At 43.7% G+C, this 14698-nt stretch overlaps 1 protein-coding gene across 1 annotated transcript in view; it reads left to right on the top strand.

The window, feature by feature from the left end:
* LOC119949827 (ancylostoma secreted protein-like) overlaps positions 1–14698 on the top strand; it is a 42234-nt gene that overhangs the window by 10636 nt on the left and 16900 nt on the right. Inside the window, 2 exon segments of the mRNA XM_038771666.1 lie at positions 6720–6839; positions 7961–8051. Of these exon segments, the coding sequence (XP_038627594.1) occupies positions 6720–6839; positions 7961–8051 (211 nt within the window).

The following is a 14698-nucleotide window of genomic DNA, read 5'->3' as shown; positions in this document are numbered from 1 at the left end:
GGGGCTCACAGTCTTAATCTCCATTTTACAGATGAGGGAACTGAGGCACAGAGAAGTTAAGTGACTTGTCCAAAGTCACACAGCTGACAAGTGGCAGAGCAGAGATTCGAACCCGTGACCTCTGACTCCCAAGCCCGGGCTCTTTCCACTGAGCCATGCTGCTTCTGAATGCCACTGAATTATTGAGTGCTTGGTTGATTAATTAAAGCCAATGTGAAGGAGTTTCATTTAGATGTGGAGATAGATGGGGAACCTCCAGAACTGGAGGTTCTGGAGGAGTGGGAAAACGTGGACCGAATTATTTTTTTTTGAAAAATGATACAAGGCAGCAGAGTGAAGTATGGGTTGTTGTCGGGGGAGACAGGAGGCAGGAAGGTCAGTGAAGAGACTGATGCATTAGTTAAGGTGGTATAGAATAAGTGCTTGGATCAGTGTACTAGCAGTTTGGATGGAGAGGGAAAGGAGGATTTTAGTGATGTGAAGTTTGAACCAACAGAAATTGGTGACATGGATTATGTGGGTTGAATTAGAGAAATGAGTAGAGGATACAGCTAAGGTAATGGGCTTGTGAGACAAGCAGAATGGTTGTTCTGTCTACAGTGATGGGAAAGATGAGGGAGGACAAGACTTGGCTGGGAAGTTGAGTCCTCTTCTGAACATGTTAAATATGAATTGTCGACAGGACACCTATAAAGAGGTGTCCCGAAGGTAGGAGGAAATACCAGACTGCCGAGGAGACATATCAGGCTTGGATATATAGATTTGGGAATCATCTGCATAGAGATAGTAGTTGAAGTCGAAGTCATGGGAGAGAATGAGCTTGCCAAGGGAGTGGGTGTAGATGAATAGAAGGGGACTCAGAACTGAGCTTTGAGGGATTTCCACTGTTAGGGGGTGGAAGGCAGAGGAGGAGCCTATAAAAGAGACTGAGAATGAGCAGCCAGGGAGAGAACTAGGAGAAGAGGGTGTCAGTGAAGGCCAAGGTTAAATAATGTTTCCAGGAGACAGCGGTGGTCCACAGTGTCAAAGGCAGCTGAGAGGTTGAGAAGGATTAGAGTAGAGTACAGGCTGTTGCACTGGGAAGAAGGAGATCATTGGTGACCTTTGAGAGAGCAGTTTCTATGAAGTGAACAGAGCAGAAGCCAGATTGGAAGAGGTCAAGGAGAGAATTGGAGGAGAGAAAGTTGATTGAGGTAATGGATGTAGACACCCCACTCAAGGAGTATGAAGAGGATTGGTAGCACGGAGATGGAGTGATAACCAGAGGGAGCTATGGGATCAAGGGAGAGGGGTTTTTTTAGGATAGGGGAGACATGGGCATGTCCTCAAAAATCTCCAGTGGCTACCAATCAATCTGCGCATCAGGCAGAAACTCCTCACCCTGGGCTTCAAGGCTCTCCATCACCTCGCCCCCTCCTACCTCACCTCCCTTCTCTCCTTCTCCAGCCCAGCCCGCACCCTCCGCTCCTCCGCCACTAATCTCCTCACCGTACCTCGTTCTCGCCTGTCCCACCATCGACCCCCGGCCCACGTCATCCCCCGGGCCTGGAATGCCCTCCCTCTGCCCATCTACCAAGCTAGCTCTCTTCCTCCCTTCAAGGCCCTGCTGAGAGCTCACCTCCTCCAGGAGGCCTTCCGAGACTGGGCCCCTTCCTTCCCCTCCCCCTCATCCCCCTCTCCATCCCCCCCATCTTACCTCCTTCCCTTCCCCACAGCACCTGTATATATGCATATATGTTTGTACATATTTATTACTCTATTTATTTATTTCTTTATTTAACTTGTACATATCTATTCTATTTATTTTATTTTGTTAGTATGTTTGGTTTTGTTCTCTGTCTCCCCCTTTTAGACTGTGAGCCAACTGTTGGGTAGGGATTGTCTCTATATGTTGCCAATTTGTACTTCCCAAGCGCTTAGTACAGTGCTCTGCACATAGTAAGCGCTCAATAAATATGATTGATGATGATGATGATGATGTTTTGAAAGCAGTGAGGAAGGAGCCACTGAAGAGTGAACAGTTGAAGATAGTAGTCAGGATGGTAAGAACGGAGGGGACAAGTATTTTGATAAGGTGTGAAGGGATGAGCTCAGAGGTGCCAGTGGAGTGGGTAGATTTTGAGAGGAGACTAGAGGTCTTCTCTTGATACACTGCTGGGAAAGGTGGGAGAGTCAAAGAAGAGGCAGAACGAGGGAGGGATTGGAGAAAAGCCAAGCAGGAGGAAAGAGGAACTGAAGAGGACCAATGGAGCATTTAGGACAATCATGCCTAATGGATTCAATTTCATCAAAAAAGTATGTGGTCAGGTCATTAGGGGCAAGAGATAGGAGGGACAGGGAGTTTGGGGAGGTAGATAAATATCTGAAACAACTCACAAGGGGAAAGGACATAGGAGTCAATAAGGATGGAGCAATATTGTTGTCAGGCAGAAGAGACGGCAGAGTTAAAGTGGGGGAGGACTAACTTGAGGTGAACAAAATTAGCCTATCTGGATTTCCACCTGCAACACTCTGCAGCTTGCGCAGAGGAGCAAGGGAAGTAAAGTGTGGAGGTTATCCAGGGCTTTGGATTAGTGGTACAAGATCAGTGAAGGCATAGGAGAGTAAGTGATTTGAGTTCAGTAGAGAGCGTGATGTTGAGAATGTCAGTCTGTGTGACAAAGGAAGGTAGTTTGAGTAAAGAGAATAAATCATGATACAGTGAAATTCTTGAAAGCATCAAAATCACTCGGCATTTGTAGGATTTTGTTGGAAACAGGCTCAAAAATACAAGCACTAAAAGAAAACCAGTGGTGCCTGGGTATGTCTATACAGAGGTGAAACAACTTGACACTACCCAGTCTCAGGGAGCTCTAGGCTGGACTGGGGTCCGTTTCCCCTGTTATTACATTCTCCCTCCTTAGGAGACCACAATCCTCTCCAAAATCCTGAAACAATGTCATCCAGGAGAACCCATTTACATGCCTTTACAATAGAACAAATGTTTCAAAATTCAGTGAATATGCCTGTGATATTCAGTTTCAGGTGTTGTTGTCAAGGGTTATAAAATGCATTTCTCAGAGGGAAGTCATTATTGTTATTATAATGGTATTTGTTAAGCGCTTACTATATGTCGAGTGCTGTTCCAAGTGCTGGAGTAGATACAAGGTAATCAGGTTGTCCCACGTGGGGCTCGCACTCTTAATCCCCATTTTACAGATGAGGTAGCTGAAGCACAGTGAAGTTAAATGACTTGCCCAAAGTCACACAGACAACAAGTGGCAGAGGCAGAATTAGAACCCACTACCTCTGACTCCCAAGCCCATGTTCTTTCCACTAAGCCACACTGCTTCAGGATGGGGATCAATCAGTGGTATTTACTGAGTGCTTACTCTGTGCAGAGCACTGTACTAAGCACTTGTGAAATGCCTCTACCCAGCTGCCTGGACAAATTCCCATGACATCAGGTCCCTGGACAAACCTGCCAGCAGTGAGGTTTCTGGGAATTAGTGGCATCATGTGTGAAAACTCAGTCAAGGAACAAGGGGAATAGATGCATTTTCCTGTCTCCTCTGGGGCAGAGCCATCAGGAAATTGGGTTAAGATGCTTTCTTACTTCTGGCAGACTACCACATTTTGAGGTTTGAGAGAAGGTAGTTATTATATTTTGTTTCTGCCCTAGGGTTGCAGCAACCTGTTCAGGTGAATGATTAAGCCTTTCCTTTAGAAAACTGCTGCACTGGTTAAATTCTTAGGATATTTCTAAATAAATTACTCCGTAGTAGTTCAATTTACCAATATATTACAAAAATTCCCATAAATGAGCCAGTAATGTTACCTACTGAGCTAATTTCCTCACCAGAATCCACGTTAAATCAATCCTGTGGAACTACATGTTAAATGCCAATATAATAATAATAATTAACATTATTATTATTTTATTATAGTATACTATTATTATTAGGGTATGTTAAGAGCTAGCACTGGGGAAGGAAAAAGTTATTTAAGTCAGACACAGTCTGTGTCCCAAATGGGACTCCCAGTCTAAGTAGGAGAGAGAAGAGGCATTAAATCTCCATTTTACAGATTGGAAAACTGAGGCCCAGAGAAGTGAAGTGTCTTGCCCAAGGTCACACAGTAGACAAGTGCTGGTCCCCAGAAGAAGCAACATGGCATGGGGCTGGGAGTCAAAAGCACCTGGGTTCTAATCCTGATTCTGCCATCTGTTTGCTGTGTGACCTTGGACAAGTCACTTCACTTCCTCTGTGTCTAAGTTGCCTCATCTGTAAAATAGGGATTGATTGTGCACCTCATGTGGGACATGGACTGTGTCCAACCTGATTAGCTTCATTCATTCAATCATATTTTTTGAGCGCTTACTGTGTGCAGAACACTGTACTAAGTGCTTGGAAAGTACAATTCAGCAACAGATAGAGACAGTCCCTTCCCAACAACGGGCTCACAGTCTATCTACTCCAGTGCTTAATTCTGTGTCTACGATACAGTAAGCATTTAACAAATACCATTAAAAAATGGTGCTTTGACTCCTAGACCAAAGCTCTTTCCATTAGGCCACACTGCTTCGCAACAATTAAATATAATTATAACATCAACGTGTTTCTACTGTCCAGATCCAACCCCTTTAAACTGTAGCTTTCTCAATCCAACGTTAACAAAAGTTTTATCACCTTCAGTACTATCATCAGTTAACCATCCCCCATCAGAATCATTCATTCATTCAGTTCAATTGCATTTATTAAGTGCTTACCACGTGCAGAGCACTGTACTAAGTGCTTGGGAGAGTACAATACAACAATAAGCAGACACATTCCCTGTCCACATGAGCTTACAGTCTAGAGGGGGAGATAGACATTAATATAAATAAATAATCTTGGAGGAGATGTGCCCTCAAGAAGTCTCTAAAGGAGGGAAGAGTAAATGTCTCTCAGATGACAGCCATCTCTGATCGGATACCCTTTCTGACAAAATAGTAACTAAATTGACTGGAGGCCTTCTCCAATCGAATCAGAGATGAATGTTCGATACAATAGGTCTCTAGGCGATATGAGTTTGTCTCTGATCTTCATAACTGGAGATGGTCCCTGAAACGAAATGACTCTAGAAATATGATGAACCCAGGGCTTACTCGGTGTCAGGTCTTGCCAGTACTAAAAAAAGTACCCCTGGTAAAACCCTGGCAACTTGGAAGAAATCTCCAGCACCTTTATTATAGTGTTTGTTAAACAGTTACCATGTGGCAAGCACAGTCTGAGCACTGTAGTAGATACAAGCTAATCAGGTTGGACATAGTCCCAGTCCCAAATGGAGCTCACAGTTTAAGAAGGAAGGAGAACAGGTATTGAATACCCATTTTACAGTCGAGGAGACTGAGGCACAGAGACGTTAAGTGAATTGTCCGAGGTCACACTTGGCAGAACAAGAATTAGAACCCAGATCCTCTGACAGGCCCGTGCTCTTTCCATTAGGCCAAGATACTTCCCAGGCCAGCTCCAGGCCAGTGCTCTCCCAACTCCTTCCAGTCTTCAACATTCCCCACCCCTCCCAAGTGGCACCATTGGAATGGGGACATTTAGAGCCCTGGCATCAATCCTGAAAAAAAATTAAGCACCGAGTTGAGCTCATTATGGGAAGGGAATGTTTCTGTTTATTGTTGTATTGCACTCTCCCAAGAGCTTAGTACAGCGCTCCGCACACAGTAAGCACTCGATAAATACGATTGAATAAATGATCTAAATGTTATGGAGAAATGTATTCATGGAGATCTAATTTATTCTCTAACTGATGCTCAGAATTTACCAAAGACAATCCCTGCGGGGCCATTGTCCTTGCCTCAGAGACCACAGCTCTGAAGGAAGGAAGCAGACGAGCCCTGCATAAATCCAATCTTCCTAACTGAAGCCAGACTTCCTCTAGGCAACCGGGGTCCCTGAGATCTTGGCAGTGATGCTGATCCCCCAGTCACCCCATTTAGGACAGAGAGAAGAAATGTCCCTTGCAGGGGGAGTCCTGGTTTATTCCACTGTAACCATGATTTATCTGGGAGAGTGAAATAATAATAATAGTAATAATAATAATGTTGGTATTTGTTAAGCGCTTACTATGTGCCAAGCACTGTTCTAAGCTCTGGGTAGGTTACGAGGTGATCAGGTTTTACCCAGGGGGGCTCACACAATTTTAATCCCCATTTTACAGATGAGGTAACTGAGGCACAGATAAGTTAAGTGACTTGCCCAAAGTCACACAGCTAACAGTTGGTGGAGCTGGGATTTGAACCCATGACCTCTGACTCCAAAGCCCGTGCTCTTTCCACTGAGCCTTGCTGCTTCTCTGTGATTCATGGACCTCCGTGTATTTGAAAACCAGCAATTTATCTTACTATCCAGGATGTAACTACAGTTAAGGACAAAGAGGGCATGCCTCCTTCAAATTAAACTATATGAAGCATCTTAGATGAGCGTAAAATTATCCAGATAGCAATCTGGCTGACATTCACTCTCCTGCCAAGTTTTGACCTGATTGTTAGTAAGCACCAACAGCCAAGAAGGTTGTGGTGTTACCACAGGAGCAAACCTTGGTTGACTCATCTAAAATTCACATCAGCAATCACTCCTGCCTCACCCTCTGAGGCCTCGTCCACATTCGTGGGCAAACCTACAGCCACACCACACAAACACATGCATGCCCCATAAATTAGTTCTAAACAAACTTTTGTATTTCAGGCAGACCCTTCGTTTCCAGCTTTGCAAACAAACAACCCAAGTGTTCAAAAAGAGATTGTTGATCAATTCAATGAAATAAGAAGACATGTGAATCCAACTGCTAGCAACATGCTGAAGATGGTAAAAAAAAAAAAATTCACTTGTAATCCAGTCGGGTTATTTGAAATAATAATAATTGTGGTATTTGTTAAGTGCTTCCTATGTGCCAGGCACTGTACTAACCGCTGGGGTGGATACAAGCAAATCGGATTGGACACAGCCCCTGTCCCTTATGGGACTCACAGTCTTAAAGAGAAATGAATGATCCCGTTACCCATTAAAACTGCCAAACCAGTGTTCTGAATGCAATACCTCTTTGAAATTCCAACCACTAAAGTCCTTCCAGTTTAATATGGATTTAAAGAAAGAAACATCACGTAAAAATTCACAAATGGCCTTTGTGACCTTTTTTATGGCATCTCCCAGAATGCAATTTTTATCTTGTGCTATATTACCTTAGAACCCCAAATATCCTCTTTGATCCACTCAGTTTGAGCATTTTGAGTGCATGACGTAGCTTTGCTGACACAGTACCTATAGAATTTGCAAAACACCTTTAATCAAGAATTTCTATGATTAATTCTAAGCAAGCACTTTGGCTTCTTGGAGTGAAAATGCCTGTAGAACGTAATATACCTCTGTGGTAAGGTAAAAACTAAGACAAATAAGAGCCAGATACTGATTTCTTCAAATGTTAAATATCTGATTACTCTCATGGCCATGTTCAATTTCTTACCTAGTCTCTCAGAACCAGTCATTAAAGTGGAATTAATTCATGTTTGACCTTTCATTTATATCATTGGACTCTCTTTTTGTGAATTATGTTGGGTGAGGCACCCCAAATAGGAAATTGGGTAGCCTCCTGGATGTTCTAATTAGAACTGTACCAAATGTAGGAAACTAATACCCCAGCAGGTAGTACAGTCCTTGGCACATAGTAAGCACTTAAAAATATCATTATTATCATTATAATTTATGACAATGTAGAGCCATAAACCAGAAAAGTCCAGTAACGGTGAATTCTCCCATGGGCTCCTTTTCCTCCCTTCCTCCTTCCTCCTTCTGTCTTCCATTTCTACAGTAGGCCAAACATTATTCAACCCCCAACTTAGTGTGTTAAAATCCTTCTAAGATCTAGCACTCCCCTATTCAACAATTATGGACTGGCATCCGAAATCCTAAATATATCGCTTGCATTCAAGGCTTGGAACTCAGAAGCTGCAAGGAATGCAAAAAACTGGGCAGAGAAATGCACTATGACCACCAGCCCTCCGGAAGAACGACGCATTAAGAGTATGTAGACATCTTATCCCATATTTCCCTCAACTGTATAATTGAAAACAAAACAAAAATATGGATGTCACTGTATAAAGCCATTCTACACCAGCTTTGAAATTCTGCATGCAGTTTGGGCCTAAAGACATAATAAAGCTGGAGGAGGTTCAGGAAAGGACAGCTGGGATGATTAATGTGGATTAGCAGTTTCTATGCAGATAGAGGCTGAAAAGATCAAGAAGCCTTGACTGAAGTTTTGAATGGAGGGAATGGTCGAGGTAGGGCTGTTCAACAAATCCTTTAGCTCCAGGGTATAGGGAACCCTTAGAAATTTGGAAGTGATAGGTTTAAAATAAATAAAAAGAATTCCTTTTTTGGAAAGCATGTAGTAAAGATGAAATTTGATATTGCAGGAATTTGGCAAATTCTAGTGCTTAGTACAATGCTCTGCAAATAGCAAGAACTCAAATTTCATTGATTGACTGGAAGGCAAAGAATAAATATAACTTCAAGATGATTTAGGATGCATTTATGGACATCTATAGTGCATTATAAAAGGAAATAGAATAGGGATCTTAGGTGTTCCATCACAAACTATGAGTCTGGATGTCCAGGAGGGCAATATCACAGTGTCCTCCAAGTATCTCTGTTGCTGCTTTCACAGACAGAATACTAGGCTGGATGGATCCTTGTTCTGTCTCAGCTTGGTCCTTTGATCCACCTGCCTAGTTTCGCAGAAATGGAGGTGAATCAGGACGTTCATGCAAACAGGCCGTTAATGTGTCTCCATAATTGTGCATAGATTTCAGATGATAACTTCTTGAGCACCTATGAAATCTATAGAGAAATATGTATCTCCTTCAAATGGATACTGAGAAGCAGCATAGCTCAATGGAAAGATCACGGGCTTGGGAGTCAGAGGTCATGGGTTCAAATCACGGCTCAGCCAATTGTCAGCTGTGTGACTTTGTGCAAGTCACTTCACTTCTCTGTGCCTCAGTTCCCTCATCTGTAAAATGGGGATTAGGACTGTGAGCCACACGTGAGACAACCTGATCACCTTGTACCTCCCCAGTGCTTAGAACAGTGTTTTGCACATAGTAATCACTTAACAAATGCCATCATTATTGTTATTATCATTATTATACTGAGGGAAGCAGGACCAAAACAGCAAACTAAGTGAACAAAATGTGAAATTCTAAAGACAAATCCTGTAGAGTATCGTTTTCATAAGAAGGTGGAGGAAACTTCTCAGACTGAAATATTTAAAACAAACTTGGATCAATACTTATAACCAAAGCATGAAAATAAGCACTGATACACATGCCCAGGAACTACAGGAATATGGGGAATCTGACAATGATAAAGAGGTGAACTTAATTAAAAAGGAAATGTGTCCTCTGCTCACCTTATACTTCACTTTTGCTTTAGTTTTACTTGGGAATACATCATGCAGGTATCCCCATAGTCTAGATGCGTGACTCATGTTAATTGAAAGCTTGTTATGGGCAAGGAATGTGTTTACAAACTCTGTTATATTGTAGCAGTAAGCACTCAATAAATATGATTGATTTATGAATTAACTGGTTATCACACAACTGTGCACGAGGAGGGGATTTTGATGTAAAATCCAGATCATTTTTTTTGAAAAGCTTCTGAAGTCTTTGAGGTTGGGAAAGAACTGAGCTGCAGACATGCAATCCTAATCCATAGTGAAATTCCTTACTCCTGGACTGATCGAGAGTGCAGTCCATCATCAGGGGCTAATAGAACACTGCTTTGCACATAGTAAGCGCTTAACAAAGGATATCATTATTATTATTATTATTAATACTAGTGCTAAATTTTGCTAATTTTGCTAAATTTTGATAATGTGGACACCTTTTAAAAATACTTTTTGCTGGAAAGGGTGTGAAACCCCTTCTTTTTTTTCTTTTTTCTAGGGTATTTGTTAAGCACTTACTATGTGCCATATCTCCCATCCTCGTGTCTCTCCCCACTTCAATCCATACTTCATGCTGCTGCCCGGATTATCTTTGTCCAGAAACGCTCTGGGCATATTACTCCCCTCCTCAAAAATCTCCAGTGGCTACCAATCAATCTGCACATCAGGCAGAAACTCCTCACCCTGGGCTTCAAGGCTCTCCATCACCTCGCCCCCTCCTACCTCACCTCCCTTCTCTCCTTCTACAGCCCACCCCGCACCCTCCGCTCCTCTGCTGCTAATCTCCTCACTGTACCTCATTCTCGCCTGTCCCGCCATCGACCCCCGGCCCACGTCATCGCCCGGGCCTGGAATGTCCTCCCTCTGCCCCTCCGCCAAGCTAGCTCTCTTCCTCCCTTCAAGGCCCTACTGAGAGCTCACCTCCTCCAGGAGGCCTTCCCAGACTCAGCCCCTTCCTTCCTCTCCCCCTCGTCCCCCTCTCCATCCCCCCATCTTACCTCCTTCCCTTCCCCACAGCACCTGTATATATGTATATATGTTTGTACATATTTATTACTCTATTTATTTATTTATTTATTTTACTTGTACATATCTATTCTATTTATTTTATTTTGTTAGTGTGTTTGGTTTTGTTCTCTGTCTCCCCCTTCTAGACTGTGAGCCCACTGTTGGGTAGGGACTGTCTCTATATGTTGCCAACTTGTACTTCCCAAGTGCTTAGTAAAGTGCTCTGCACAGCGGAAGCACTCAATAAATATGATTGATTGGTTGATTGATTTTGTACTAAAGATAACAGCCTTTTTTAGCACAATTCCACTTAATGTTTTATTTGTGGCCAATTAAGAGTACAAACAGGGGTATAGCTTTACAAGTCTGAACACAAATCGGACATTTCTTAAAAAATTCTGACCACAGAATGTACTATGGAATAATAATAATAATGGCATTTGTTAAGCACTTACTACATGCAAAGCACTGTTCTAAGCATTGGGGGGATACAAGGTGATCAGATTATCCCATGGGGGGCTCACAGTCTTAATCCCCATTTTACAGATGAGATAACTGAGGCCCAGAGAAGTTAAGTGACTTGCCCAAAGTCTCACAGCTGACAAGTGGTGGAGGCAGGATTAGAACTCATGACCTCTGGCTCCCAAGCCCATGCTCTTTCCACTGAGCCATGCTACTTCTTGAGGAAGACTGCCCCAATCAAAGTCACTGTGGTAACTAAACCACCGAATGTGGGAAAAGATTCAAATTCAGTAGAAAGTAGCTCTCTAAGCTGTAAGGTCCTGATAGGGAGAGATCAACTATATCAACTCTATTGTTAATCATACTCTCCCAAGAGCTCAGGTCAGTGTTCTGCTCTCTATTGGATCCTGGAAACTACCCCCTGGCTTTTATTACTCACCTTCTAGACTTTGTGATTAAATACAAGGGTGTGATTCTGCAGAACAGGAAGCCCATGTGTGCTATTTTAATCAATCAATCAATCAATCAATCGTATTTATTGAGCACTTACTGTGTGCAGAGCACTGTACTAAGCACTTGGGAAGTACAAGTTGACAACACATAGAGACAGTCCCTACCCAACAGTGGGCTCACAGTCTAGGAAGGGGACACAGAGAACAAAACCAAACATATTAACAAAATAAAATAGAACAGATATGTACAAGTAAAATAAATAAATAGAGTAATAAATATGTACAAACATATATACATATATACAGGTGCTGTGGGGAAGGGAAGGAGGTAAGACGAGGGGTGGATGGAGATGGGGACGAGGGGGAGAGGAAGGAAGGGGCTGAGTCTGGGAAGGCCTCCTGGAGGAGGTGAGCTCTCAGTAGGGCCTTGAAGGGAGGAAGAGAGCTAGCTTGGAGGATGGGCAGAGGGAGGGCATTCCAGGCCAGGGGGATGACATGGGCCGGGGATCGACGGCGGGACAGGCGAGAACGAGGCACGGTGAGGAGATTAGCGGCAGAGGGTGTGGGTGGGCTGGAGAAGAACAGAAGGGAGGTGAGATAGGAGGGGGAGAGGTGATGGAGAGCCTTGAAGCCGAGGGTGAGGAGTTTCTGCCTGATGCGCAGATTGATTGGTAGCCACTGGAGATTTTTGAGGAGGGGAGTAACACACCCAGAGCGTTTCTGGACAAAGACAATCAGGGCAGCAGCATGAAGTATGGATTGAAGTGGGGAGAGACACGAGGATGAGAGATCAGAGAGAAAGCTGATGCAGTAGTCCAGACGGGATAGGATGAGAGCTTGAATGAGCAGGGTAGCGGTATGGATGGAGAGGAAAGGGAGGACCTTGGCAATGTTGCGGAGCTGAGACCGGCAGATTTTGGTGACGGCTTGGATGTGATGGGTGAATGAGAGAGCAGAGTCCAGGATGATACCAAGGTTGCGGGCATGTGAAACGGGAAGGATGGTAGTGCCGTCAACAGAGATGGGAAAGTCAGGGAGAGGGCAGGGTTTGGGAGGGAAGACAAGCAGTTCAATCTTGGACATGTTGAGTTTTAGGTGGCGGGCCGACATCCAGATGGAGATGTCCTGATGGCAGGAGGAGATGCGAGCCTGGAGGGAGGGGGAGAGAGCAGGGGCAGAGTTGTAGATTTGGGTGTCATCAGCGTAGAGATGACAGTTGAAGCCGTGGGAGCAAATGAGGTCACCAAGGGAGTGAGTGTAGATCGAGAACAGAAGTGGACCAAGAACTGAACCTTGGGGAACCCCCACAGTAAGGGGATGGGAGAGGGAGGAGAAGCCTGCAAAAGAGACTGAGAATGAACGACCGGAGAGATAAGAGGAGAACCAGGAGAGGACGGAGTCTGTGAAGCCAAGGTTGGATAGCGTGTTGAGGAGAAGGGGGTGGTCCACAGTGTCGAAGGCAGCTGAGAAGTCGAGGAGGATTAGGATAGAGTATGAGCCGTGGGATTTGGCAAGCAGGAGGTCATTGGTGACCTTTGAGAGGGCAGTTTCCATGGAATGTAGGAGACGGAAGCCAGACTGGAGGGGGTCGAGGAGAGAGTTGGTGTTGAGGAATTCGAGGCAGCGCGTGTAGACAACTTGTTCAAGGAGTTTGGAAAGGAATGGTAGGAGGGAGATGGAGTGATAACTAGAAGGTGAGGTGGGGTCAAGAGAGGGTTTTTTTAGGATAGGAGAGACATGGGCATGTTTGAAGGCAGAGGGGAAGGAACCAGTGGAGAGTGAGCGGTTGAAGATGGAAGTTATTAGTTCCATCATTAGTGCAACTTATAATAATAATAATAATGATGGTACTTGTTAAGTGCTTACTATGTGCTGGGGAGGTTACAAGGTGATTAGGTTGTCCCACAGGGGGCTCACAGTTTTAATCCCCATTTTACAGATGAGGTAACTGAGGCACAGGGAAGTTAAGTGATTTGCCCAAAGTCACACAGCTGACAAGTGGCAGAGCTGGGATTTGAACCGATGACCTCTGACTCCAAAGCCCAGGCTCTTTCCACTGAGCCATGCTGCTTCTCCAGTCAGAGAACTGTATATAGTTTAAGAACCTGCCAGCAGAGAGAAACCGTGAAGGATTTGGAGAGATTCCCAAGGAAAGCAAATGGCTTGGTTGAAGGAAGAGCCCCTGGGGAAAAACTAACAGAATTAGTGTTATGTGGCCTGAAAAAGAGAAAGCTGAAGTTTCTTGTAGTCTTTGACAGGTTTTTTGTTTGTTGGTTTGTTTTTAATTAAGAATTGTTGACAGGGCTATATTAGTAAAAGAATTGACAATTCTCAGTCCTAGCATCTCTATAATAGGTACTCCATAGACCTGATATCTTTGAATTGGTTATTGCATGCAGCTGGCCTCTCTGGAATTGGTAGTTCATAATTCTACTACCTTTAGGTTTTATAGCCCAGTCGATCAATGGTATTTATTGAGCACTTACTGTGTGCAGAGTAACATACTAAGCACTTGGGAGAATACAACAGAGTTGGGAAGGCACATACCCTGCTCACCATGAGTTTACAGTCTAGAGGACTAGTCCATGGCCCTGCATTAAGAGAAGCAGTGTGGCACAGTGGAAGGAGCATGGGCTTTAGAGTCAGAGGTCATGAGTTCAAATCCCAGCTCCGCCACTTGTCAGCTGTGTGACTTTGGGCAAGTCACTTAACTTCTCAGTGCCTCAGTTACCTCATCTGTAAAATGGGGATTAAGACTGTGAGCCCCATGTGGGAAAACCTAATCACCTTATAATCTCCTCAGCTCTTAGAACAGTGCTTTGCAAATAGTAAGCACTTAATAAATGCTATTATTATTATCTCTAAGTTTGGTAGTCCACAGCCTTGGCGTCTCTGAACTTGCTAGTCCATAGCTTTGCTATCTCTGGCATGTCATTTCACTTATAAAAGTAAAACTGCAAGCTATATTTTAGATTTGCAAACATTTGTAAACATAAACATTTTATAAGCATCCAATATTCTAAGAGTACTTTACCAGTAGGCTGCTTCAAATAAACTTGCTTTGACCCTACAGATAACAGTATGCCAATGCACAAAGGCATTTCTTGCTTTTCAGCAGCTAATTACTTAACAGTTTGAGTCCCAGCACTCTTTTATTTTAGATTAGGTGCTAATACTGGCTAACTATTCTCTACCTCCACTGAGGAAAATAGGAAAAATGGATTTAAAAGGCCACTGGGCAGACTGAGTTTAGTTATAGGGTTATCAAAGAGGATCGCATTATTTCCTTCCCTGCAAAT

This window comes from Tachyglossus aculeatus, chromosome X1 (assembly GCF_015852505.1).
Source record: "Tachyglossus aculeatus isolate mTacAcu1 chromosome X1, mTacAcu1.pri, whole genome shotgun sequence".
NCBI classification, from domain to species: Eukaryota; Metazoa; Chordata; class Mammalia; order Monotremata; family Tachyglossidae; genus Tachyglossus; species Tachyglossus aculeatus.
The sequence above is the reverse complement of the archived record's forward strand: the minus strand, read 5'-3'. Positions and strand labels throughout refer to the sequence as shown.